Source organism: Dama dama, chromosome 8 (assembly GCF_033118175.1).
Source record: "Dama dama isolate Ldn47 chromosome 8, ASM3311817v1, whole genome shotgun sequence".
Lineage (NCBI taxonomy): Eukaryota > Metazoa > Chordata > Mammalia > Artiodactyla > Cervidae > Dama > Dama dama.
The window spans coordinates 2,421,851-2,444,682 of NC_083688.1; the positions used below are offsets into that span (position 1 = coordinate 2,421,851).

At 54.9% G+C, this 22,832-nt stretch overlaps 1 protein-coding gene across 2 annotated transcripts in view; it reads right to left on the minus strand.

The window, feature by feature from the left end:
• Nucleotides 1-20,797, minus strand: part of ALDH4A1 (aldehyde dehydrogenase 4 family member A1) — a 35,565-nt gene extending 14,768 nt beyond the window's left edge. For both annotated transcript variants that reach the window (XR_009693776.1, XM_061148031.1), the window contains exons 1-5: nt 20,700-20,797; nt 10,788-10,881; nt 10,057-10,149; nt 1,121-1,168; nt 243-398 (exon numbers count right to left, since the gene is read on the minus strand). Coding sequence is in view for 1 of the 2 variants with exons in the window: in XM_061148031.1 (XP_061004014.1) it covers nt 243-398; nt 1,121-1,168; nt 10,057-10,149; nt 10,788-10,881; nt 20,700-20,761 (453 nt within the window). In the remaining variant the exon portion in view is untranslated. The remainder of the gene's footprint in view (nt 1-242; nt 399-1,120; nt 1,169-10,056; nt 10,150-10,787; nt 10,882-20,699) is intronic.
• Nucleotides 20,798-22,832: the final 2,035 nt, after the last annotated feature.

Consider the following 22,832-nt stretch of genomic DNA (forward strand, 5'->3'; position numbering starts at 1 on the left):
TTGGATGGCATCACTGACTCAATGGACATGAGCTTGAGTAAGCTCTGGGAGTTGGTGATGGACAGGGAGGCCTGGCGTGCTGCAGTCCATGGAGTCGCAAAGAGTCGGACACGACAGTGACTGAACTGACCTGAGCTGTCCTCTCTCCTGGGCCTGGTGGGTCCTGGTGACCACATAGCGATGTCTGCTGAACTGGACGAGGTACGACCCCCACAGCCCCCATTGCACTGCGGGCGCCTCACCTGCCCCACCATGGTCTTGGCCAGGACCTCGGCCCTGTGTGGCCCGCTCAGCAGGTCGGCTGCCTTCAGGAAGACTTGCGCCCGGTCGGCCACAGGCTTCAGGTCCCACTCCTTCCTGGCGGCCAAGGCGGCCTCGATGGCTCTGTGGAGCAGCGCCTGATGATGAGGGAGAGGTTGGGGGCTTCCTCCCGTGGCAGGAAGGGTCCCAGAGGAGCGATCTGGAGGTCACTTCCCCCGCAGGGAGGACCCCTGCCTCCCTCCCCCCGACAGCGTCAGACGCCAGGTCCCACAGCCAGCTGGGCCGCCCCAGGCTCAGAGCCTGCCCGCCTCCCGTCAGGAGGAGCCCGAGGGGCGTACCAGGTGGGTCTGCGTGCCAAGGACTCACTCCATTTCCCCTCGTGGCCTCCCCGGCTCCCAGAGCCCGGCACTCCCAAACCCGCTGTTAGGGGCCTGCAGCCCTTGAGGTCAGGACCTGACCTTGTCCTTGTCGGGCCAGAACTGTGGCCAGAGACAGACCCCTGCAGCTGGCACCCCAGCTGCCAACTGCCCTCGTCGGCACGTGACGCCAGAGCCTCAACCCCACGCCCTCTCGCTGGCCTTGCCTGATGCCAGGTCTCTGCCTCTCTTCCTCTCTGCGATGCCCTCCCATTTCCCGGGCTCAACCTTCCAGAATCCCCGCACCCCCAATCAGGGCATGCCCAGCCCTGGCCGAGGCAGCTCTCATTAGGCCCACGTGAGCCCTGGCACGCCTGGCCTGGCCAGGGACACCCTCAGTGCCAGCCACCACCCCCCTCCATGGCCCGAGAGGGAAGCAGTAACTGACCTTCATCCCCATGGCAGCAGACGTCAACTAACCAGACAGGTCGCCAGGGACTCACCTTGTCTGCGTAGCAGAACTTGGCCACCTTGTGTCCATGGTTAAAGGGCTGCAAGAAGAGAGCAGGGTGGGGCTGCTGTCCCCGAGGGAGGAGCCCTCCCCGTGCGGGTGGGGACGGAGCCGGGCTCAGAGCTTGCCTGCCAGGCCAGAGTCCTCCACACACTCACTCTCCCCGCTCCAATCCCCAGGAGGCCTTCTCCAGTTGTGTGGGGGCAAATGAGGAGCTCATCAGTTTGGGCAAACCACCCCCCATCCCTCAGATGCCCACTGTGCCTCGTGTGGAATCCTCAGGGCTTTGTTCCAAGTGTTTCCGTAGCTTCCTGCACAAGACCTTCCCTGGCCTCCCTGGATACCCACCTGCTGCGGACTTCTCATCATAGCCCCCCACCCACCTTCCCATCCCAGTTCCCCGGCTGCCCACGGGCACCTGGCCCTCCAAACATCTCTGTCCAAACTCACTTCTGCCCAGCCCACACTCTTAACCCCTCCACCAGCCTAAAATCAGAAAGTATTCTCACAAGCCATGGGCTTTCTCTCACCCTCCTTCACCCTCTCCAGTGGTTCGTTCCCTGGGCTCTCGGAAGAGGCTCTGAACCACAGCCAACGAGAATCGCACCTTAGCGCTCCGGGCCCACCGGCTTCCTCCCTGCTCTGCAGCTCCCCCAGCCTCCCCCTGACTGTACCTGGGGGCCCCTCGGCTGGCAGTGAGTCCCTGGCCCATCCTCATCCCTGGGGTTCAACTCAGATGTCACCTCAGAGAGGCCTGTGGACCACCCCACCCTAAGTGGCCTTCACATCTCCAGCCCATCACCTGCGCTTTCCACAGCGCCTCTCACCATCTGGAAACGTCTCATTGGTTTCTTCGCTGACACGTACACCAACCTCACTCTCCCCAAGGTCGGCTCCGTGAGGGCAGAGCCGTCTATTGTGTTCATCGCTGTGTCCCGGCACCCAGCCCCCCTAGGTGCGGGGCTGAGGGGGCTTGGTTGGATGAATGGGTGGATGGATGGATGGGCTTTATTATCATGATTTATAAGTACCTCCTGACCCTTCGTGACCCCATGGACTGTAGTCCACCAGGCTCCTCTGTCCGTGGGATTCTCCAGGCAAGAATACTGGAGTGGGCTGCCATTTCCTCTTCCAGGGGATCTTCCCAACCTAGAAATCAAATCTGGGTCTCTCGCCCTACAGGCAGATTCTTTACCTAATCTGAGCCACCAGGGAAGCCCCATAAGCACCCCCCTAGAAAGAGCTAAAGTCGCCCTTCTGGAAATTGTCTTCCAACTTTAAACAGGTTTCTAGCTAACAATGCCAAGGAGTAAGGCACTTCATTTACCTGCTGTGGCACTTATTTTGTGACTGGCTGCACCGCACAAGGCTGGAAACTCCATGTGTATCCGTCACATCAGGACACGCATATACAGGTGTGCTCACATATACACACTTTCCACTTTTGTGCGTAGCCAAGGTGGCTATTTGCCTTAAGCTTTTCTGGCCTAAAACTGTCCCTACCGTGACAAGGGGTAAAAAAGGACAGAGTGGGGCCTCTGCCTGCAGTTGAAGTGGACCCAGGGATTCACCCTTAGGTGACTGCAGACTTCCATTCAGCCACGAATCCTGGGCAAGATCCCAGCGGTCACCAGGGACTGTCACTCGCCCTTGAACAGACGGACAGTTGGGGGCACAAGTGTGGATGCCATTTCTTAACAGTCAAGCCCAGGGACTTGTTAGGAAGAGCAGGCTGTCTTACCGCCGCCCCGCTTCTAGCAAAATCCCCGCTGAGAGGAAGGCTGAAGGAGGGTGCCGGAGGGACACGCAGACCCGCTCCGGCTCCAGCCAGGGCTCCGAGAGGTCCACAAGGGCCAGAGAGGCGAGGGGGCTGAGCGGACACGGCTGGGGGCAGCGGGGCCTGGGGCGCTGGCAGCCGGCCCCACACGGGGGCTCACAGGGAGACCACTGGTGTGGCCACACCTTCCTTCTCCCAACAGAAGCCGGACATTTAAATATATACATGAAATGGCCCTGTCGTTGGGTTTCGGAAACAAAGCTCCCAGCGGCTGACTTGCAGCCGGAGCTCCAGATGGAAAGCCCAGCCCGGCAGTGGACGCGGGGCCTGCAGGGTGACCTCTGGGCATCCTTGGGCGCAGGCTTTGATGTTGTGCCCAGACGCCGGTGTGCGAGAAGCGGCCCCACGGAACATCTGTGCAGGAGATGAGGACGCTCATGGGGACGCTGCTCGCCACACCACTGCGCCCTTCTGAGACCTCCGGGAGAACTTCCTCCCCGGGCCCAGCCCCAGGAGTGTCTGTGCTCCTCCGACTACAGAGGTGGGATGTATTTCAGGAACATTCTGGCTAGGGGCAGTGATGCGGTCTCCTCTCCCCTGCAAACCAGGAGGCCTAAAAGTAAGTTTGTGGCCATCTCCAGCAAGCGCCCAAGGCCTCACAATTTTGTGACCAGCAGGTCAGAGCACGAAGACTATCTTGCTGGCATACGTTAATTAGCAGGCTGCTTCTAAAGTCCCTTCAGAAACAGCCAGTGTGAATGAATTCACTTGAATCAAGGGGTTGCGATGGCAGCCCACTGGTTAAGACTCTGCCCTTCACTGCAGGGGACATGGGCTTGATCCCTGGCTGGGGAAATAAGATCCCGCATGCTGTACAGGCATGGCCAAAAAATTTTAATAAAAAGTGAGTCAAAATCAAGGGGATATGGTTCTGGGGAACCTGGATCCATCATCCCTGTTCCATGTCTAACTGTGCCACCCCAGGGGGTCACTGATGCCTGAGCGCCTCCCGATCTGCAAAATGGGCGGCTAACCGCCTGCTCTTCCAGCCTCCAAGGGGAGTGGCAGGGACTGCAGGAGGAGCTTGCGCGCAGGGGACAGGGCCTCACAGATGAGTCTGTGGATGGAGCCTGGGCTCCAATGGGAGGGCTTCCAGGAGGAGGCGACGCTTGGCACTGCCCACAGCCTGGGAGCTCACCTCTGCTGAGCTCATCGTCAGCTAGACCACTGGTTCCCAAAACCAGACGAGCGCTTTGGTGACTGCCTTTCTTTGGGAGAATTATGCCGTTTCAGGCATACAGCGAAGTGATTCAGTTAAACATACATACATATACCTGAATATATATATGCTTTTTCAGATTATTTTCCATTACAGTTTATTACAAGATACTGAATATTGTTCCGTGTTATACAGTGAATCCTTGTTGCTTATGTGTTGTGTATACAGTAGAGTGTGTCTGTTGTGTATACAGTAGCGTGTTTCTGTTATGTGGAGAGTAGCGTGTGTCTGTTGTGCGTAGAGTAGCGTGTGTCTGTTGTGCATAGAGTAGCGTGTGTCTGTTCTGTAGAGTAGCGTGTGCCCGTTGCGTGTAGAGTAGCGTGTGCCTGTTGTGTATACAGTGGCATGTGTCTGTTGTGTATACAGTGGCGTGTGTCTGTTGTGCGTACAGTGGCGTGTGTCTGTTGTGTATAGAGTAGCGTGTGTCTGTTGTGCGTAGAGTGGCGTGTGTCTGTTGTGCGTAGAGTGGCGTGTGTCTGTTGTGCGTAGAGAAGTGTGTGTCTGTTGTGTATACAGTGGCGTGTGTCTGTTGTGCATAGAGTGGCGTGTGTCTGTTGTGCGTAGAGTGGCGTGTGTCTGTTGTGCGTAGAGTAGTGTGTGTCTGTTGTGTATACAGTGGCGTGTGTCTGTTGTGCGTAGAGTGGCGTGTGTCTGTTGTGCGTACAGTGGCGTGTGTCTGTTGTGCGTACAGTGGCGTGTGTCTGTTGTGCGTACAGTGGCGTGTGTCTGTTGCGCGTAGAGTGGCGTGTGTCTGTTGTGCGTACAGTGGCGTGTGTCTGTTGCGCGTAGAGTGGCGTGTGTCTGTTGCGCGTAGAGTGGCGTGTGTCTGTTGTGTGTACAGTGGCGTGTGTCTGTTGTGCGTACAGTGGCGTGTGTCTGTTGTGCGTAGAGTGGCGTGTGTCTGTTGTGCGTAGAGTGGCGTGTGTCTGTTGTGCGTAGAGTGGCGTGTGTCTGTTGTGCATACAGTGGCGTGTGTCTGTTGTGCGTAGAGTAGTGTGTGTCTGTTGTGTATACAGTGGGGTGTGTCTGTTGTGCGTAGAGTGGCGTGTGTCTGTTGTGCGTAGAGTAGCGTGTGTCTGTTGTGCGTAGAGTGGCGTGTGTCTGTTGTGCGTAGAGTGGCGTGTATCTGTTGTGCGTAGAGTAGTGTGTGTCTGTTGTGTATACAGTGGCGTGTGTCTGTTGTGCATAGAGTGGCGTGTGTCTGTTGTGTGTAGAGTAGCGTGTGTCTGTTGTGTATACAGTGGCGTGTGTCTGTTGTGCATAGAGTGGCGTGTGTCTGTTGTGCGTAGAGTGGCGTGTGTCTGTTGTGCGTAGAGTAGTGTGTGTCTGTTGTGTATACAGTGGCGTGTGTCTGTTGTACATAGAGTGGCGTGTGTCTGTTGTGTGTAGAGTAGCGTGTGTCTGTTGTGTATACAGTGGCGTGTGTCTGTTGTGCATAGAGTGGCGTGTGTCTGTTGTGTGTAGAGTAGCGTGTGTCTGTTGTGTATACAGTGGCGTGTGTCTGTTGTGCATAGAGTGGCGTGTGTCTGTTGTGCGTAGAGTGGCGTGTGTCTGTTGTGCATAGAGTAGTGTGTGTCTGTTGTGTATACAGTGGCGTGTGTCTGTTGTGCATAGAGTGGCGTGTGTCTGTTGTGTGTAGAGTAGCGTGTGTCTGTTGTGTATACAGTGGCGTGTGTCTGTTGTGCATAGAGTGGCGTGTGTCTGTTGTGCATAGAGTAGTGTGTGTCTGTTGTGTATACAGTGGCGTGTGTCTGTTGTGCATAGAGTGGCGTGTGTCTGTTGTGTGTAGAGTGGCGTGTGTCTGTTGTGTATACAGTGGCGTGTGTCTGTTGTGCATAGAGTGGCGTGTGTCTGTTGTGCGTAGAGTGGCGTGTGTCTGTTGTGCGTAGAGTGGCGTGTGTCTGTTGTGTATACAGTGGCGTGTGTCTGTTGTGCGTAGAGTGGCGTGTGTCTGTTGTGCGTACAGTGGCGTGTGTCTGTTGTGCGTAGAGTAGCGTGTGTCTGTTGTGCGTACAGTGGCGTGTGTCTGTTGTGTATAGAGTAGCGTGTGTCTGTTGTGCGTACAGTGGCGTGTGTCTGTTGTGCGTAGAGTGGCGTGTGTCTGTTGTGCGTACAGTGGCGTGTGTCTGTTGTGCGTACAGTGGCGTGTGTCTGTTGTGCGTAGAGTAGGGTGTGTCTGTTGTGTATACAGTGGCGTGTGTCTGTTGTGCATAGAGTGGCGTGTGTCTGTTGTGCGTACAGGGGCGTGTGTCTGTTGTGCGTAGAGTGGCGTGTGTCTGTTGTGCGTAGAGTAGCGTGTGTCTGTTGTGTATACAGTGGCGTGTGTCTGTTGCGCGTACAGTGGCGTGTGTCTGTTGCGCGTAGAGTGGCGTGTGTCTGTTGCGCGTAGAGTGGCGTGTGTCTGTTGTGCATACAGTGGCGTGTGTCTGTTGTGCGTACAGTGGCGTGTGTCTGTTGTGCATAGAGTGGCGTGTGTCTGTTGTGCGTAGAGTGGCGTGTGTCTGTTGTGCATACAGTGGCGTGTGTCTGTTGTGCGTAGAGTAGTGTGTGTCTGTTGTGTATACAGTGGCGTGTGTCTGTTGTGCGTAGAGTGGCGTGTGTCTGTTGTGCGTACAGTGGCGTGTGTCTGTTGTGCGTAGAGTGGCGTGTGTCTGTTGTGCGTAGAGTGGCGTGTGTCTGTTGTGCGTAGAGTAGTGTGTGTCTGTTGTGTATACAGTGGCGTGTGTCTGTTGTGCGTAGAGTGGCGTGTGTCTGTTGTGCGTAGAGTGGCGTGTGTCTGTTGTGCGTAGAGTGGCGTGTGTCTGTTGTGCGTACAGTGGCGTGTGTCTGTTGTGCGTAGAGTGGCGTGTGTCTGTTGTGCGTACAGTGGCGTGTGTCTGTTGTGTATAGAGTAGCATGTGTCTGTTGTGCGTACAGTGGCGTGTGTCTGTTGTGCGTACAGTGGCGTGTGTCTGTTGTGCGTACAGTGGCGTGTGTCTGTTGTGCGTAGAGTGTCGTGTGTCTGTTGTGCGTACAGTGGCGTGTGTCTGTTGTGTATACAGTGGCGTGTGCCTGTTGTGCGTACAGTGGCGTGTGTCTGTTGTGCGTACAGTGGCGTGTGCCTGTTGTGCGTACAGTGGCGTGTGTCTGTTGTGCGTAGAGTGGCGTGTGTCTGTTGTGCGTACAGTGGCGTGTGTCTGTTGTGTATAGAGTAGCATGTGTCTGTTGCGCGTAGAGTGGCGTGTGTCTGTTGTGCATACAGTGGCGTGTGTCTGTTGTGCGTACAGTGGCGTGTGTCTGTTGTGCGTAGAGTGGCGTGTGTCTGTTGTGCGTAGAGTAGTGTGTGTCTGTTGTGTATACAGTGGCGTGTGTCTGTTGTGCGTAGAGTGGCGTGTGTCTGTTGTGCGTAGAGTGGCGTGTGTCTGTTGTGCGTAGAGTGGCGTGTGTCTGTTGTGCGTACAGTGGCGTGTGTCTGTTGTGCGTAGAGTGGCGTGTGTCTGTTGTGCGTACAGTGGCGTGTGTCTGTTGTGTATAGAGTAGCATGTGTCTGTTGTGCGTACAGTGGCGTGTGTCTGTTGTGCGTACAGTGGCGTGTGTCTGTTGTGCGTACAGTGGCGTGTGTCTGTTGTGCGTAGAGTGTCGTGTGTCTGTTGTGCGTACAGTGGCGTGTGTCTGTTGTGTATACAGTGGCGTGTGCCTGTTGTGCGTACAGTGGCGTGTGTCTGTTGTGCGTACAGTGGCGTGTGCCTGTTGTGCGTACAGTGGCGTGTGTCTGTTGCGCGTAGAGTGGCGTGTGTCTGTTGTGCATACAGTGGCGTGTGTCTGTTGTGCGTACAGTGGCGTGTGTCTGTTGTGCATACAGTGGCGTGTGTCTGTTGTGCGTACAGTGGCGTGTGTCTGTTGTGCGTACAGTGGCGTGTGTCTGTTGTGCGTAGAGTAGTGTGTGTCTGTTGTGTACAGTGGCGTGTGTCTGTTGTGCGTACAGTGGCGTGTGTCTGTTGTGCGTAGAGTAGTGTGTGTCTGTTGTGTATACAGTGGCGTGTGTCTGTTGTGCGTAGAGTGGCGTGTGTCTGTTGTGCGTAGAGTGGCGTGTGTCTGTTGTATATACAGTGGCGTGTGTCTGTTGTGTATACAGTGGCGTGTGTCTGTTGTGCGTAGAGTGTCGTGTGTCTGTTGTGCGTACAGTGGCGTGTGTCTGTTGTGCGTACAGTGGCGTGTGTCTGTTGTGCGTACAGTGGCGTGTGCCTGTTGCGCGTACAGTGGCGTGTGTCTGTTGCGCGTAGAGTGGCGTGTGTCTGTTGTGCATACAGTGGCGTGTGTCTGTTGTGCGTACAGTGGCGTGTGTCTGTTGTGCATAGAGTGGCGTGTGTCTGTTGTGCGTAGAGTGGCGTGTGTCTGTTGTGCGTAGAGTGGCGTGTGTCTGTTGTGCGTACAGTGGCGTGTGTCTGTTGTGCGTACAGTGGCGTGTGTCTGTTGTGCGTACAGTGGCGTGTGACTGTTGCGCGTACAGTGGCGTGTGTCTGTTGTGCATAGAGTGGCGTGTGTCTGTTGTGCGTAGAGTGGCGTGTGTCTGTTGTGCGTACAGTGGCGTGTGTCTGTTGTGCGTACAGTGGCGTGTGTCTGTTGTGCGTACAGTGGCGTGTGTCTGTTGTGCGTACAGTGGCGTGTGACTGTTGCGCGTACAGTGGCGTGTGTCTGTTGCGCGTAGAGTGGCGTGTGTCTGTTGTGCATACAGTGGCGTGTGTCTGTTGTGCGTACAGTGGCGTGTGTCTGTTGTGCATAGAGTGGCGTGTGTCTGTTGTGCGTAGAGTGGCGTGTGTCTGTTGTGCGTAGAGTGGCGTGTGTCTGTTGTGCATACAGTGGCGTGTGTCTGTTGTGCGTAGAGTAGTGTGTGTCTGTTGTGTATACAGTGGCGTGTGTCTGTTGTGCGTAGAGTGGCGTGTGTCTGTTGTGTATACAGTGGCGTGTGTCTGTTGTGTATACAGTGGCGTGTGTCTGTTGTGCATACAGTGGCGTGTGTCTGTTGTGCGTACAGTGGCGTGTGTCTGTTGTGTATACAGTAGCGTGTGTCTGTTGTGTATACAGTGGCGTGTGTCTGTTGTGCACAGTGGAGCGTGTGTCTGCTGTGTGTACAGTGGCGTGTGTCTGTTGTGCGTAGAGTGGCGTGTGTCTGTTGTGTATACAGTGGCGTGTGTCTGTTGTGTATACAGTGGCGTGTGTCTGTTGTGCGTAGAGTAGCGTGTGTCTGTTGTGCGTAGAGTGGCGTGTGTCTGTTGTGTATACAGTAGCGTGTGTCTGTTGTGTATACAGTGGCGTGTGTCTGTTGTGCACAGTGGAGCGTGTGTCTGCTGTGTGTACAGTGGCGTGTGTCTGTTGTGCGTAGAGTGGCGTGTGTCTGTTGTGTATACAGTGGCGTGTGTCTGTTGTGTATACAGTGGCGTGTGTCTGTTGTGCGTAGAGTAGCGTGTGTCTGTTGTGCATAGAGTAGCGTATGTCTGTTGTGTATACAGTGGCGTGTCTGTTGTGTATACAGTGGCATGTGTCTGTTGTGCACAGAGAAGCGTGTGTCTGCTGTGTGTACAGTGGCGTGTGTCTGGAAGGGGCAGGGTCTGCTTTGACTCTGACTCTGTCCCTGCGCCCCGCTCCCTAGGTGGTTCCCGGGTCAGCTTTTGAGGCCATGGTGAAGCTGGGGGCACTTTTGCTGTTTCTAACCTCCCCTTGGCAGGCGTGATGCTGGCACCCAAGGTTGCCTCTGGAAGTTTCACACCGGTCCACGGAATTCAAAGCTCGCGGTGGACTCGAAGCCCCCTTGGAGGCAGAAACCCCAAGGCGTGTGTTTATGTGCCCCGGGATTCAGGGGAGCGGCCGAGCCCCACGGGCCCGCTGGACTTACCGACACCTGGTACCGCACGTCCGAGGTCCACACCTCCTCGTCCCCCACCACGCACGGGATGGCCTCCGTCTGGCCCTTCAGCTCCTTCAGGGCCTGGGGTGAGGACAAGAGGCCGCGCGAGCCCTTCCTTCCCTCCTGCTGCCCACCGAAACCCTGAGGCAGGGTCTGCAAAGCGGCCCCGGAGAGAAGGGGGGAGCAGGCAGAGACATGTCCTCCCGATCGGCCCCCGCCCCATCACCTCCTGGCCTGTGAGAAGCCAAGGCCAGTGTTGCCAGCTGGTCTCATTAGAGAAGAAATTTTAAAAAGTGGGTCTGAAATTTACATGAAATCTCACAATTTTAAAACCCTGGCAGTTAGTAGGAGAAATTTTTTGGCTGTGCAGTATGGCTGGTGGGATCTTAGTTCCCAACCAGGGACGGAACCCACACCCTCAGCAGAGAAAGCACAGTCTGACCACGGGGCCCGGGGATTCCCCGGAGAATGTTTTCAAGCACAAACTATCTGCAGACTTATGACCCCTGACCTGGGACCCCAAAGAGGCCCAGGTGGCCACCCTGCCACTCCCAGGTACCCCCGTCCCCAATGCCCTGCTCTGCCCAGATTCCCGGGTGCCCCCAGGGCTGGGGGCGGGGGCAAGAGACGGCACAGAGAGTTCTCGTGGGAGCTGCTGAAGGCCGCCTCCACGCAGGCCCTCCAGGCACTCCTGGGTGCCCCTCCCTGTCCCCCATTACCTTCTGCAGCGCATCTCGCTCGGGACTGCCCCGCGTGAATGACAAGACGGGCTCGTTGGCCACGTGGAGGGAGGAGACGTGCTTCCAACACAGCCTGGCAGGGAACAGAGGCGCGCAGGTCAGCAGCGCCAGCCCCGGCACCCCCATCTCGGACGGGGGGACCTGGGCTGGCCCATAACCTTGAAATCCAAACCCATTTGGAACCGGGGGATGAGAACCGGCCTTGGAGTCCAAAACCAAAGTTCAAGCCCAGGTCCTGTTACTGTGAGTCCTCAGACATCTGACCTGCCTCCTCTGAGCCTATGTCTCCATCTCCTAAATGAGAACAACCACGGAAACTCACACGGTTGCTTGAAGTTGAAACTCAAGAGGTGCAGAACCACGCCTTGGTGTTTTTCACATAAAGAGCCTTGGTCTCCCTCTATTTCCCCAGGAGACGGACTTTCTCCCCAAGAGACCCAAGTTACTCCTTTCTCTAAGTAGAAAAGCCAGCACATTCCACAGCTCAGTCTCATCCGAACAGGAACCGGCTGAGAACTTCTTGGCACCAGGACCTGAGCTCCGGCTGGGCAAGAACACCCAAGAGGAGGGCCGTGAACTTGGAGGGGTGCCCTGAGCTCAGCCTGCAGCCACGGGGAGGGCTGTTGTGGGCATTCAGGGTCTGATTCCTGGGGACTGAATGCCAAGAGCTCCTTGTTCTGGAGACCCTACTCACCCTTGACCCCATGACCTCACTGATCAGTGACCACCAGTGGTGCCGACCCTAATGTGTTTGGGGGTCCCAAGGTGGGTAAGAGGGACAGGTGGGTCAGTCATTCCGTTCGTGGGCTGGAGGCCAGGGAACTGGGGGAGGGCTGAAGAGGGATGCTGGGGTTAGCAGATGGAAGCCATTGTATGTGTGTGCATGCTCAGTCATGTCCGGCTCTTTGGGGCCCCATGGACCGCAGCCCACCAGCCTCCTCTAGCCATGGAGTTTTCCAGACAAGAATACTGGAGTGGGTTGCCATTTCCTCCTCCAGGCGATCTTCCCCACCCAGGGATCGAACCCGCATCTCCTGCATAGGCAGGTGGATTCTCTACCACTGAGCCACTGGGTAAGTCCAAGCTATTACACGTAGGATGGATAAACAAGGTCCTACTGGACAGCACGAGAAACTATACTTAGTATCCTCTGATAAATCATAATGGAAAAGGATATTAAAGAATCTATATATATACATCTATACATAAAGATGTATATATGTATATACATATATACATATATACATAAAGAATCTATATGTGTATATATATATACACAAGAATGTGTATATATATTGGTGAAAATGGTATATAAAAATGGTATATAAAAAATACCATTTTATATAACATACTCAAATGAAAAAATATATACAAAATATATATACAAAACGTTATACAAAATAACATACACTTAAATGAAAAAAGTTGTAATAAATGCAGCCTTAAAAAAGAAAAAAAAAAAAGAGTCAGTCATTCCCGAGCTGGAGGAACCTCAGCCCTAGGCCTTCCCCTCCAGGCCTGAGCTTCCCCAGCTGTAAATGAGGACAGGACACACAGGGAACGTCAGATTCGACACAGTCATGGCGGCACCGGGAGGGCCTCGCCGGTGGCCTGAGACAGAAATACGGTAACTTAGGTCCCAAACGGAAAAGGACTCGTTCAAGGCCAAGATCAAGAGAAACCTAGATTTGAGTCCAGAAAAACCCAGCTCTGTCTCCCTCTGGTGTCAACAAGCCGCGGGCAGGGCCCAGGAGGAACACGCCTGCAGGTGGAGCGGTCACACAGGCGGGACCGCAGGGACCGCACGCCTCCGGGGTGGGGTGTGAGGGGGAGCCCGCTGCAGGACCGGGGTGACGGCGGCTGATCAGGGGCGGGCTGAGGACGCGGGGGCTGGCTCTGGTCAGCAAGTGCAGCAACTCCACGGTGGGGTGAAAGCCAGAAGTTCCTCCCTGGGCAGGCGGGGGCTGCCTGGTATCAGGGGGGCATGGAGACCTCTGCTGGGCAGTCTGAAGCAGCCTGGCCTGCCCACCTCATCACAGCCCCCGGGACAGCGTCTGAGGCCGGGTGCTTACGCGCGAGAGAACCAAACAGTCTGGCCAAGAAGGTCCAGCACTTTTTTTTCCTTCCTCACTGAGAAGGGCTCTGGGGCTCAAAGACCGAGCCTGGGAGGCCAGGAGGAAGGACATCCCACCAGGCTGCAAGGCAGCTTGCTCGTCTCTGGAGGGACAGCAGTGACTGAGACAGCGACCCTCTGACCACGCCGCCAGCCTCCCGTGCAGGACACGGGCGAGAAGGGAACACACCGGCTTCCCTGGCAGGGTCCAGTGACTCAGGCTCTAGGCTCCCACGGCAGAGGGCGCGGCTTCAGTCCTGGGTGGGGGAGCTAAGACTCCATGTGCCGCCTCGGGGTACAGCCAAAGTAAAAATAAAAATTTTAAAAAAAGAAGAAACACAACTATGACTGAAAAAGTGAAAGTGTTAGTCGCTCAGCCGTGTCTGACTCTTTGTGACCCCGTGGACTGCAGCCCACGAGGCTCCTCTGTCCATGGGATTCTCCAGGCAAGAATACTGGAGTGGGTGGCTGTTCCCTTCTCCAGGGGATCTGCTAGATCCAGAGATCAAACCCAGGTCTCCCACATTGTGGGCAGATTCTTTACCATCTGAGCCACCGGGGAAGCCCGCGACTGAAAGGACAAGAAAATAACTGAGGAAGGAGGAGAGCGGGGCTACTTCAGCAGGGTGGCAGGAAGGGCCTCATGGAGGAGGTGACCTCTGCCAGAGAGCTGGAGGAGGTCTGAGAAGAGCTGGGGAGAGTGTTCCAGGCAGGGGGAAGACCAAGGGCAAAGGCCCAGAGCAGGGAGGACAAGTCAGGAAGAGCAGGAAGAGGCCTGTGCAGTGGAGGCGGGGCGGGGGCAGGGCTGGTCTCCTAGGACCCCCGCCATGAGCCCTGGGGGCCTCTCCTCCCTCTGCTCCCAGTGAGCCCCAGCTGCACCCACCACACCCAAGAAGCTCGCATTCCTCAGGCCCCACCCTGCCCCAAACAGGAAGAAACGCAATTCGGGGCCAGCTGGGCCGCTGGTGAGCGGTGAGGCCTGGTGCCCACGGGGGACCTCCATCTCCTGGGGTTCCCTACGGGTCTGAAGAGAGAATAGGGCAGAGCTACAGGCCTGCTCAACTAATGGAAATCCACCACTGTAGTGGGGAAGGCTGGAGAGGCTGGAAAACTCCAGTAGCCACGGTCTCAACATCCTGGCAGGAAAGAGGAGGACAGTGTCTTCCCCTTCCCCACCCTCCACCATCTGGAAGGTTCCAGACGCCTCCCTGGGCCTTGGTAGGAGTGCATGGGTGTAAGTCACTCAGCTGTGTCTGACTCTTTGTGACCCCATGGACTGTAGCCCGCCAGGCTCCTCTGTCCATGGGATTCTCCAGGCAAGGATACTGGAGGGGGTAGCCATTCCCTTCTCTAGGGGATCTTTCCAACTCAGGTTTCGAACCCAGGTCTCCTGAATTGCAGGCAGATTCTTTACTATCTGAGCCACCGGGCACTCAGTAGTAGCAGTGAATCAGATATCACCTTGTCCTCTTCAAGCCAGGAGAGCGCCGCCGTGCGCTCGGCTGGGCACCAGGAGGTAGGCCGCCCAAGCCCTCTCTGGAGCCCAGGGCCTGGCGGGTGTGAAAAGCACAGGCTCCGGAAGCAGACATCCTGGACGAACCCCCACACCTGCTGGAGACCTCACTACATGATCACACGACACTATAAAAATGCCGCAGGCCTTTGTTTTCTCATCCGGAGAATGGCTGACACCATTCCTTGCAGGGCACTGTGAGGATGACAAGCCTTATTTACTCTTTTTGCTCTTAGGTTTTCCTAAGAAACTGTAAAGGTTGACTCCACCAGGCCAGGCTTTCTAAGGCAAACTGGTTCCCAGACACTCCCAAGGAGCAGGGGCTGGGCCAGGGGCTCAGCAAACACTGCTGGAATAAACGTAGCCCCATGTCCCAGCCAGGGCAGAAGCTCAGCGGGACACAGGAAGCCCAGTGGTTCCGTCCCCGCTCCCACGCCCCAGGCAACACCAGAAGCAGGGCAAGTCTTCCCCAGGGCAGAGGTCCACTGTGACCTCAGGATCACATGCCCCCATGGCTGGCTGGCTGTTTGCAAAGTGTCCAGCCCCTGGCCCCACTGTCCGTCGGACTGTCCATCCGTCTGAATGTAACATAGGGAGCAGATACTAATTCAAAGATCAGCCTGAGAGCCTGATCTCAACTAAGCCAAAAATAATCTAGGGATGCCTGACAAGCCTTTTTTTTTTTTCTTGGCTCATGGGCCCTTTGGGATAACATGAGCACCCTTCCACTGGTTCAGGGGAAGGCAGAATGAAGCACTTGTAGGACTCAGGGCTTTTACAAGGATCTGCAAGGCCCTTCCAGGCAAGACTGTGTTCCTCACTTATTCATTCATGCAATCAGCATACATCTTTCCCACAAGGCAAGAATGCAGAGATAGCTCAGATGAGGTCAAAGGTTTCACCCACCCACGTGTTCATCACACCTGGCAGGTGCCTGGCTCTGGGATGCAAAGGAGAGTCCATCTCAACCTTCTTAGAGCAGCTCTCAGCCCTCCCGCTTCAGGAAAGAAACGTAAGACAGAGTTGGATTTGACTCAGTTTCCCCTAACCACCTGGGGTGCTGCTTCTCACCTGGTGACTTCATGGCCTGGGTCTGAGACCCCAACTACTCTGACCCACCCTCTGCACCCTAACCCATTCTCTTAGGCTAAAAAGGCTGCAAGACCAAAACACCTCCTGCAACGGAGAATGTTGAGCTCTGAAATGTACAAAGGGGAAAACTGCCGGGAAGCAGAGGGGCCTGGGCTCCCAGGTCGCCCCCAGGTGTCCACCCTGGTCCAAGGCACCATGGGCTTCCGCCTGCACAACTGCAATAGCCACGCCGGCTCCACTGACTCCAAGCTCCTCTCGAAACCACCGGAATAAACAGCCTCATGTCCCACCCAGGGCAGAAGCTCAAAAGGTGAAAAAAGGCTGTGAAAGTCAAAGTCACCCATGGACTATACAGCCCAAAGAATTCTCCAGGCAAGAGTAGTGGAGTGGGTAGCCTTTCCCTCCTCCAGGGGATCTTCCCAACCCAGGGATTGAACCCAGGGCTCCTGCATTGCAGGCAGATTCTTTACCAGCTGAGCCACCACGGAAGCCAAATCAGCCCATGTCCCACCCAGGACAGAAGCTCCAAAGGTAGCAGCTACCAGTTTTCATAGTTTTAACATGAAAACATCATCAACACAGAGAGATAAAGGCTAAGTGCTCAGCTCAAAACTACTCAGTGGCTTCTCTCTCCTACAAGAAAGAATCGGAATCCTTACTGAGGCCTCCAGGCTCATTTCCCATCCCCCCCCACCCCCTCCCACCTCGTCAGCCGCAATCGGCCATCCTGGTCTTCCCTCCCCTTCCCTCCCCTCCTCTGCGGGGGATACCAGCCTAGTCCAAACTATCAGATCACCTCACAGAGGACAGCCCTCATCACACAGCTCGGACTGTCTGTGCCCACACTGCCCAGACCGCCGCGAGCATCTAAGGAACACCCCGAAAACAACAAGCACATGGGTGGACACCAGGCCCCCAGGACCGGACTCCTGGAGGCGGGTCCCCAGGAGCTGGGGTCGGGGGAGCCAAGGCCAAGCAGAGGACTAGAAAGGAAACTGCCCTTCCCTCCTTCAGCTTCTGGGCTTTTCGGCTGTTATCTGAGACCTGATAAGACCAATCCTCCTAATCACTGAGATAAGGGACTTCAGGTGGAGGAGACCTGAGAGAAAGTGCAGAGCCTGAAGCTCAGGATAAGCCACCCTGGAAAACTTCAAGGAACTTTTCTGAAGCATTTATGGCATGCCTCGTGTGGTGCTAAGTGATTACCCTACAGATGTATTACCCTGCAAACTATTACTGCATCCCTTTGGACGGGTGGAAGGGGTGGGGGAGGAAGCTGGGGTTCAGAGAGTAACGGCTCGTGGTCACAGCTCACGGACTGACAAGGCAGGATCTGCACCCACGTTTCCTCACTTAGGAGCCACGCTCGGCAGAAGCACCTGGAGGGCTTCCCCGGTGGCTCAGTGGTAAAGAATCCTCCGCTGTCAATGCAGGTTCGATTCCTGGGTTGGAGCGGGAAGCCCACTCCAGTATTCTTGGGCGTCCCTGGTAAAGAATCTGCCTGCAGTACAGGAGACCTGGGTTCGATCCCTGGGTCGGGAAGATCCCTGGAGGAGGGCATGGCAACCCACTCCAGTATTCTTGCCTGGAGAATCCCCATGGATGGAGGAGCCTGGTGGGCTACAGTCCACGGGGTCACCAGGAGCTGGACACAACTGAGCGACTAGGCACACACCTACATCACAGGTTGCTGAGCAGCTAAATAAAATCACCCGCCTCAAAGGTACACGGCAGCCCTGAGTGACCATACCTGGCCCATCTGTAAAGGCCAGCTGCTCATTGCGATCATCTCCCAGACTGGTTGTGATAAACTTCTGTTGACAAGGAAGGAACCACGTGGTCATTCTTTCATTCACCAAATGTTTGCTGAGGGCTCACCAGGTGTCAGTCACAGCCCCAGGGCCTGGGGACATACATTAAGGGAGGTAGGTCTCAACTGAAAAAGCAAGCTACCAAAAAGGATCTGCAGAGGAGCCCGTTTTTATGTTGTTTTTCTAAAGCATATATACTCCTGGACCATGAAAAGGCTAGTCATCGAAGTAACAGCGTGGTTACCTCCGTGTGGTGAGCTGCCAAGTGACCCTCCTCACCTTTTGCTTTATCCATACTTTGTACAGTGGACTCATACTAATTAAATACAAAGAAAATGCACAGTCAAGAGTGTGTTTAGGGACTTCCCTGGTGGTCCAGTGGTTAAGAATCTGCCTTGCAATCTAGGGGTCAAAGGTTCAATGCCTGGTCAGGTAACTAAGATCCCACATGCCACAGAGCAACTAAGCCAGCACACCACAACTAGAGAGTCCACGTGCTGCAATGAAAGATCCCGAATGACACAACTAAGACCCGACGCAGCCAAATAAATAAATAAAATATTTTAAAATAACAATAATAAGTGACCACCACTTCAAAAGTCCCTTGGGCTGCAAGGAGATCAAACCAGTCAATCCTAAAGGAAATCAGACCTGAACATTCATTGGAAGGACTGATGCTGAAGCTGAAGCTCCAATACTTTGGACCTGATGCGAGGAGCTGACACATTGGAAAAGACCCTGACACGGGCCTGGCATGCTGCAGTCCATGGGGTTGCAAAGAGTTGGACACGACTAGGTGACTGAACAAATCACTTCAAAAAAAAAAGTATCTTTAAAACTTGGTTGAGATGCCTGGCACTCCAGGCAAAAAGGGAAACACTACAGAACATCACCCATCCCAGTTTTCCAAGAGATGGTTTTTGTCAGCACTAGAATTTCATGTATAGGACACTGAGAGCTATCACTAAAAATGTTCTAAAACTGCTTCTCCATAAATGCAGACATGGCATACCACCGGTATATGCTAGGTATCTGTCAAATAATTAAACAAGTGGCCAAACACCAAAACTGTTCTAGAACAGTGGTTCTCAACCAGGAGTGATTGTGCCACTCAGGGGACATCTGGCAATGCCTGGAGACTTTTCTTGTTGTCATGACTGGGGGATGCTATGGCATCCAGTGAGTAGATGCCAGGGATGCTGCTAAACATTCTACAATACACAGGCAGCCCCCACAACAAAGGATTATCAGACTCAAACGTTAATACTGCCGAGGTTGGGAAACCCTGTCTTGGGGCATCGAGCCAGCAGATCTGGTTGCAAAATGCTTTTTCTCCACTCAGGAGGCATGAGCCTGGAGTCAGACAGAGGGTAATTTTATTGCTGTTGTTTAGTCACTGAGTCATTTCCAACTCTTTTCGACCCCCATGGATTGTAAGCCCACTAGGCTCTTCTGTCCCTGGGATTTCCCGGGCAAGAATACTAGAATGAGTTGCCACTTCCCCCACTCAGGGATTGAACCCGCATCTCCTGTTTTGGCAGACAAATTCTTTAACTGCTGAGCCTCCAGGGAAGCCCTTAGTCTCAACATTTTTAACAGGCAGATAAGTTTCCCATCAGTAAAACGGTAATAATACAGGGCTTATCTGCACAGGGCCAGGCCTATGGTACTTGATTGCTTGATAACTACTGCTGTTATGAGCTTTCCGTCCACCGTGCCCCGCCCCCCAGCCCCCACCTCCTCCAGAATAGAGGTGTTTTTATACCAGACATTAGAGGGCTTTGGGGTTTGTTTTTTTAAGTCTAAGGCTTTCTTACATTAAACTGAAACTCTTGGAAGGCTCCCATCCTGGGTACCCCTTGCTACAGTGTTCAGCACACCACGGTAGATACTCAGTAAACACGTGGATCTATGCGGCTTCCATCAGGGTCTGAGAGGGGTGGTCTCAGAATGCAGGGGAAGGCCTGCAAATGAGACCACGCTGAGCATGCAGTGAGCAGGGCCCCCAACCTCAGTTTGGAAAAAGAGTCCTTGTCCCTGTCCTCTTCCCTATCCCACCACCCACCCCCACAGCACACACAGCTGCCCTGAAATGCATCCGCGCCCAGGGCAGCCAGTACCATTCTTTGGGACACTGATTAACTCAGGAAAGGCAGAGCTTAGCAGGGGGGATGTAACTGATCAGTCAGAGAGGTTAGGCAAACAAAACTCAAACTGGGGCCAGAGCTGCCCAGCTCTGAAAGGGAGGTGGACAGACACATGGGTCCATAGGAGTGCAGCCTCACCCAACTGTGAGCCCCTCTGGGGCAGGATCTGTGTCCTACCAACCTCCTCCACCAAGCCCAGGGGTGCAGAAAAGGGCTCTGAGGACATCTGTCACTGAGAGGGTGAGGGTCCAGGAATCCCACTCCATGCTGGAGGGGTCTGCAAATCTGGGTTTGCAGGGCAGCTCCACTCAGACCACTACACCTCAGTGTCTTGTCTGAATTTTGGAATAACAGCTACCCACTGGTGAAGTTTAAAAACGGCGATAATGACAACCATCATTAATAGCAACAGGCACTGCCTTCTGCCAGGCACCCTTCAAAGCACTTCATGTGTCGTAACTCACGAATCATCACAATAAGGCACGGAGGCCAAGTGTGCAACACAGGTTTGGCATGTTACACGTACTCTCCATTTTTCTGACCAACACTTAACTTGAAAAAAGGGAAAGGAGAAAAGAGAGAAGCATTAATGCCAGTCCAGAGGAGAGAGGGAACCCCAGGGAGGGTCCTGAATGTGAAACCAAGGGTGGGGAGGAGAGAGGCGAAATGTGCATTAAAAAAAAAAAAAATAGAGGTGCCCTCAGAGGAGGAGGCTGTACTCCCGCGGCGAGCAAATGTTTTTATCCATCCGGAGAAAGACGAGGTGATCAAGCGGCTCCTTTCTCAGCGTGGGGGACCACCCCACCCCACCCGCCGGTGGGCAGGACCCCTTAGCTGAAAGACCTTTGGGAGACGGAGACATCGCAGGAGGAGGTGGGTGTCGGGCGGCCTCACAGGAAGCGACCCCCGGCGGAGGGGAGTCTCTGGGAAAGCGGGAGGGGGTCTGGCCCGGAGGGAGCCCGGTTCGGGGGTCTGGCCCGGAGGGAGCCCGGTTCGGACGGCCGGCGCGGAAGGAGCCCAGTTCGGAGACAGGGGTCGAGCCCGGTGCGGGGGCGGGTGTGGAGCTCAGCTTGGGGGTCCGGCCCGGAGGGAGCCCAGTCTGGGGGCGAGGGTGGAACCCGGTTCGGGGGCGGGGGCGGGGGCGGGGGAGCGCGCAGCGACTCCCGGGGCCCCGGGGCCAGCAGGCGCCCCTTGGCCTGCCCGGCGCTCACTCACCCGGCCGCCCTCCCCCGGCGGGCCAGCAGGGCGCGGCAGAGCGCGGCCGAACGCAGCATCATCCCGGATCCCCGCGCGGCCGCTCGCTGCACCGGCCCCGCTAGGAGCCACCGGACGCCACCGCCCCTCCTGGAGCGCACCACCTCGGCGGGTTTGGGGGGGGACTGCCCCCTCGGCCGCCCTCCAAGTCGGGTCCGGCCTAAACGCCTCTGTGTTTGCCTCCTGCTAATAGAATTCTCCCACGAGGGCCTGACGAAGGACGCTATCATGTGACGCAGGGAAAAGCAGCCCAAGAGCGAAGCCCCGAAGCGTACGCGTTTCCCCCCTTCTCCCTTTATGGTATGACCCGGTCGCCCTCCAGGGCCAAGGGCAGGAGGGCGTGAGCTCCATCCACCAATCAGAGTGAGCCATGAGAGCTTCGGGACCAATCAGAGGGGCGCTCAAGTTGCAACCTGCTTAGGCCGGGATTAGAGGGGCAGAAGCAGCCAATGAGAGAGCGGGGATGGGGCACATGTGAGGCGGGAAGGAAGGACCGGGCTCTGTGGGTCAGGTGCCGCTGGAGGCCCTTCTCGGGCTCTCTCGCTGCCCTTGGCCGGAGGCTGCCAGACTCTTCCACCCTGCAGAGGGCCTCGTCGTGGCCCTGCCTCACCTCGGGGGCTGCAGCCTGGCTCTAGCCTCCTGGTAGGGACGCAGCCGCCCTCCACTCCGACCTGGAGCGGAGCCACCCAGCTTCCTAAGGCAAAGCGCTTGGACAAATCGGTCTGCTTCCTTGCAGATTACGATCAGTGTAAGATAAAACCCGAGCCAGTCTGCTCTCGGACTTCCCTTCAAAAACTCTGGACGCGGAATCCGTTTTATTCCTCTGCTTTATTTGGGCGCCCCGGACAAAAATTTGAATTTTCTCTCTGGGAAGTTGTTTGCACAAACACATGAACTTTATTAACAACTCAGATTCTGAAGTTCTGAGGATGGAATCTTAGGGGCCCGTTCTATTCCTGAAGTACTGTTAACAACTTTCCCAACGCTCTGTTCTAATGTATCAGTATTTTCTCCAGCGGTGTGTACTGAGAACCTGCTTAGGAGTCAAGAGTTCCGATGCTGATCGTGGTTTCTCTCTGTGACGTTGACGAAATATGTAACTGTCTTGGGCCTCAGTTCTGTGTCTGTAAAGTGGGGGTAATAATACCCACCTTAGAACTTTCTCATTATTTCATTATTACTCCTCTTTATCTGGAGAATATAAACAAAAGAGTGGGGAGTGGGAAAGGAAACTTCAGTCCTCCTCTGGTGGGAGATTGGTTCCCAGAGCCCCTGCAGATACCAAAATCCACGGATACCAGTCACTTACATAAGGTGGCACAAGACAGTTAGCTTGCTCCATTGGAGAATGGAAAACTTGCAGATTCAGAGGGCAATATGATTAATAGGCCCTCAGTTCCAAACCAGGCTACGCTAGTTCTTCAGTCTATGATCTCTCTGGCTCTCTTCCCCTTCTATGAAATATGTATAATAATTCCTGCTTTAACTACTTCCAAAGATTTTATTGTGAGATGTGAGGTGATGTAGAATTTCCCTATTTGGTCACTAATCAGTTGATGACTTTTAGTGTTTATGTGGCCCGTGACCTCTTGCCCCTCCCCCATCACCACTTTATCCTTAATTTTTAAAAAAAAGCATCAATTCTAAGACATTTCACTTTATTTAAAAGAAGCCAATATACAGGATATAAAGGGCATGATATTTACAACAATACAGTAAACAGGTTGGTTTCCGGTAGGGTCAGTAGTCTTTCAATGAGTATAAACCCCCCCCTTCCCCTTGACGCTAGACCCAGCTGGCAGACAAACAGCAACAGTGGGGTGGGATGGGACTTCGGGATAGTCTCCCCAGATGGGGCTAAAAATAAGGTAGATGCGAAAATGTCCACGAAGGAGTCTATGGGCGGAGGGTGCCTTTACCTCAGTGCTTTGAGGGCTTGGCAGGGGGAATGGTGAGGGATTTGCCCGAGACTAACACACAGCCCACCCCGAGCCTGGAAATCTTCCACTCATTTCTCAGCTCTCTCCCAAATACAGTTGACTTGGCAATGGATCTTGGCAGACCAGAATTGGAGCAAGTAACCAGAGCCCACCC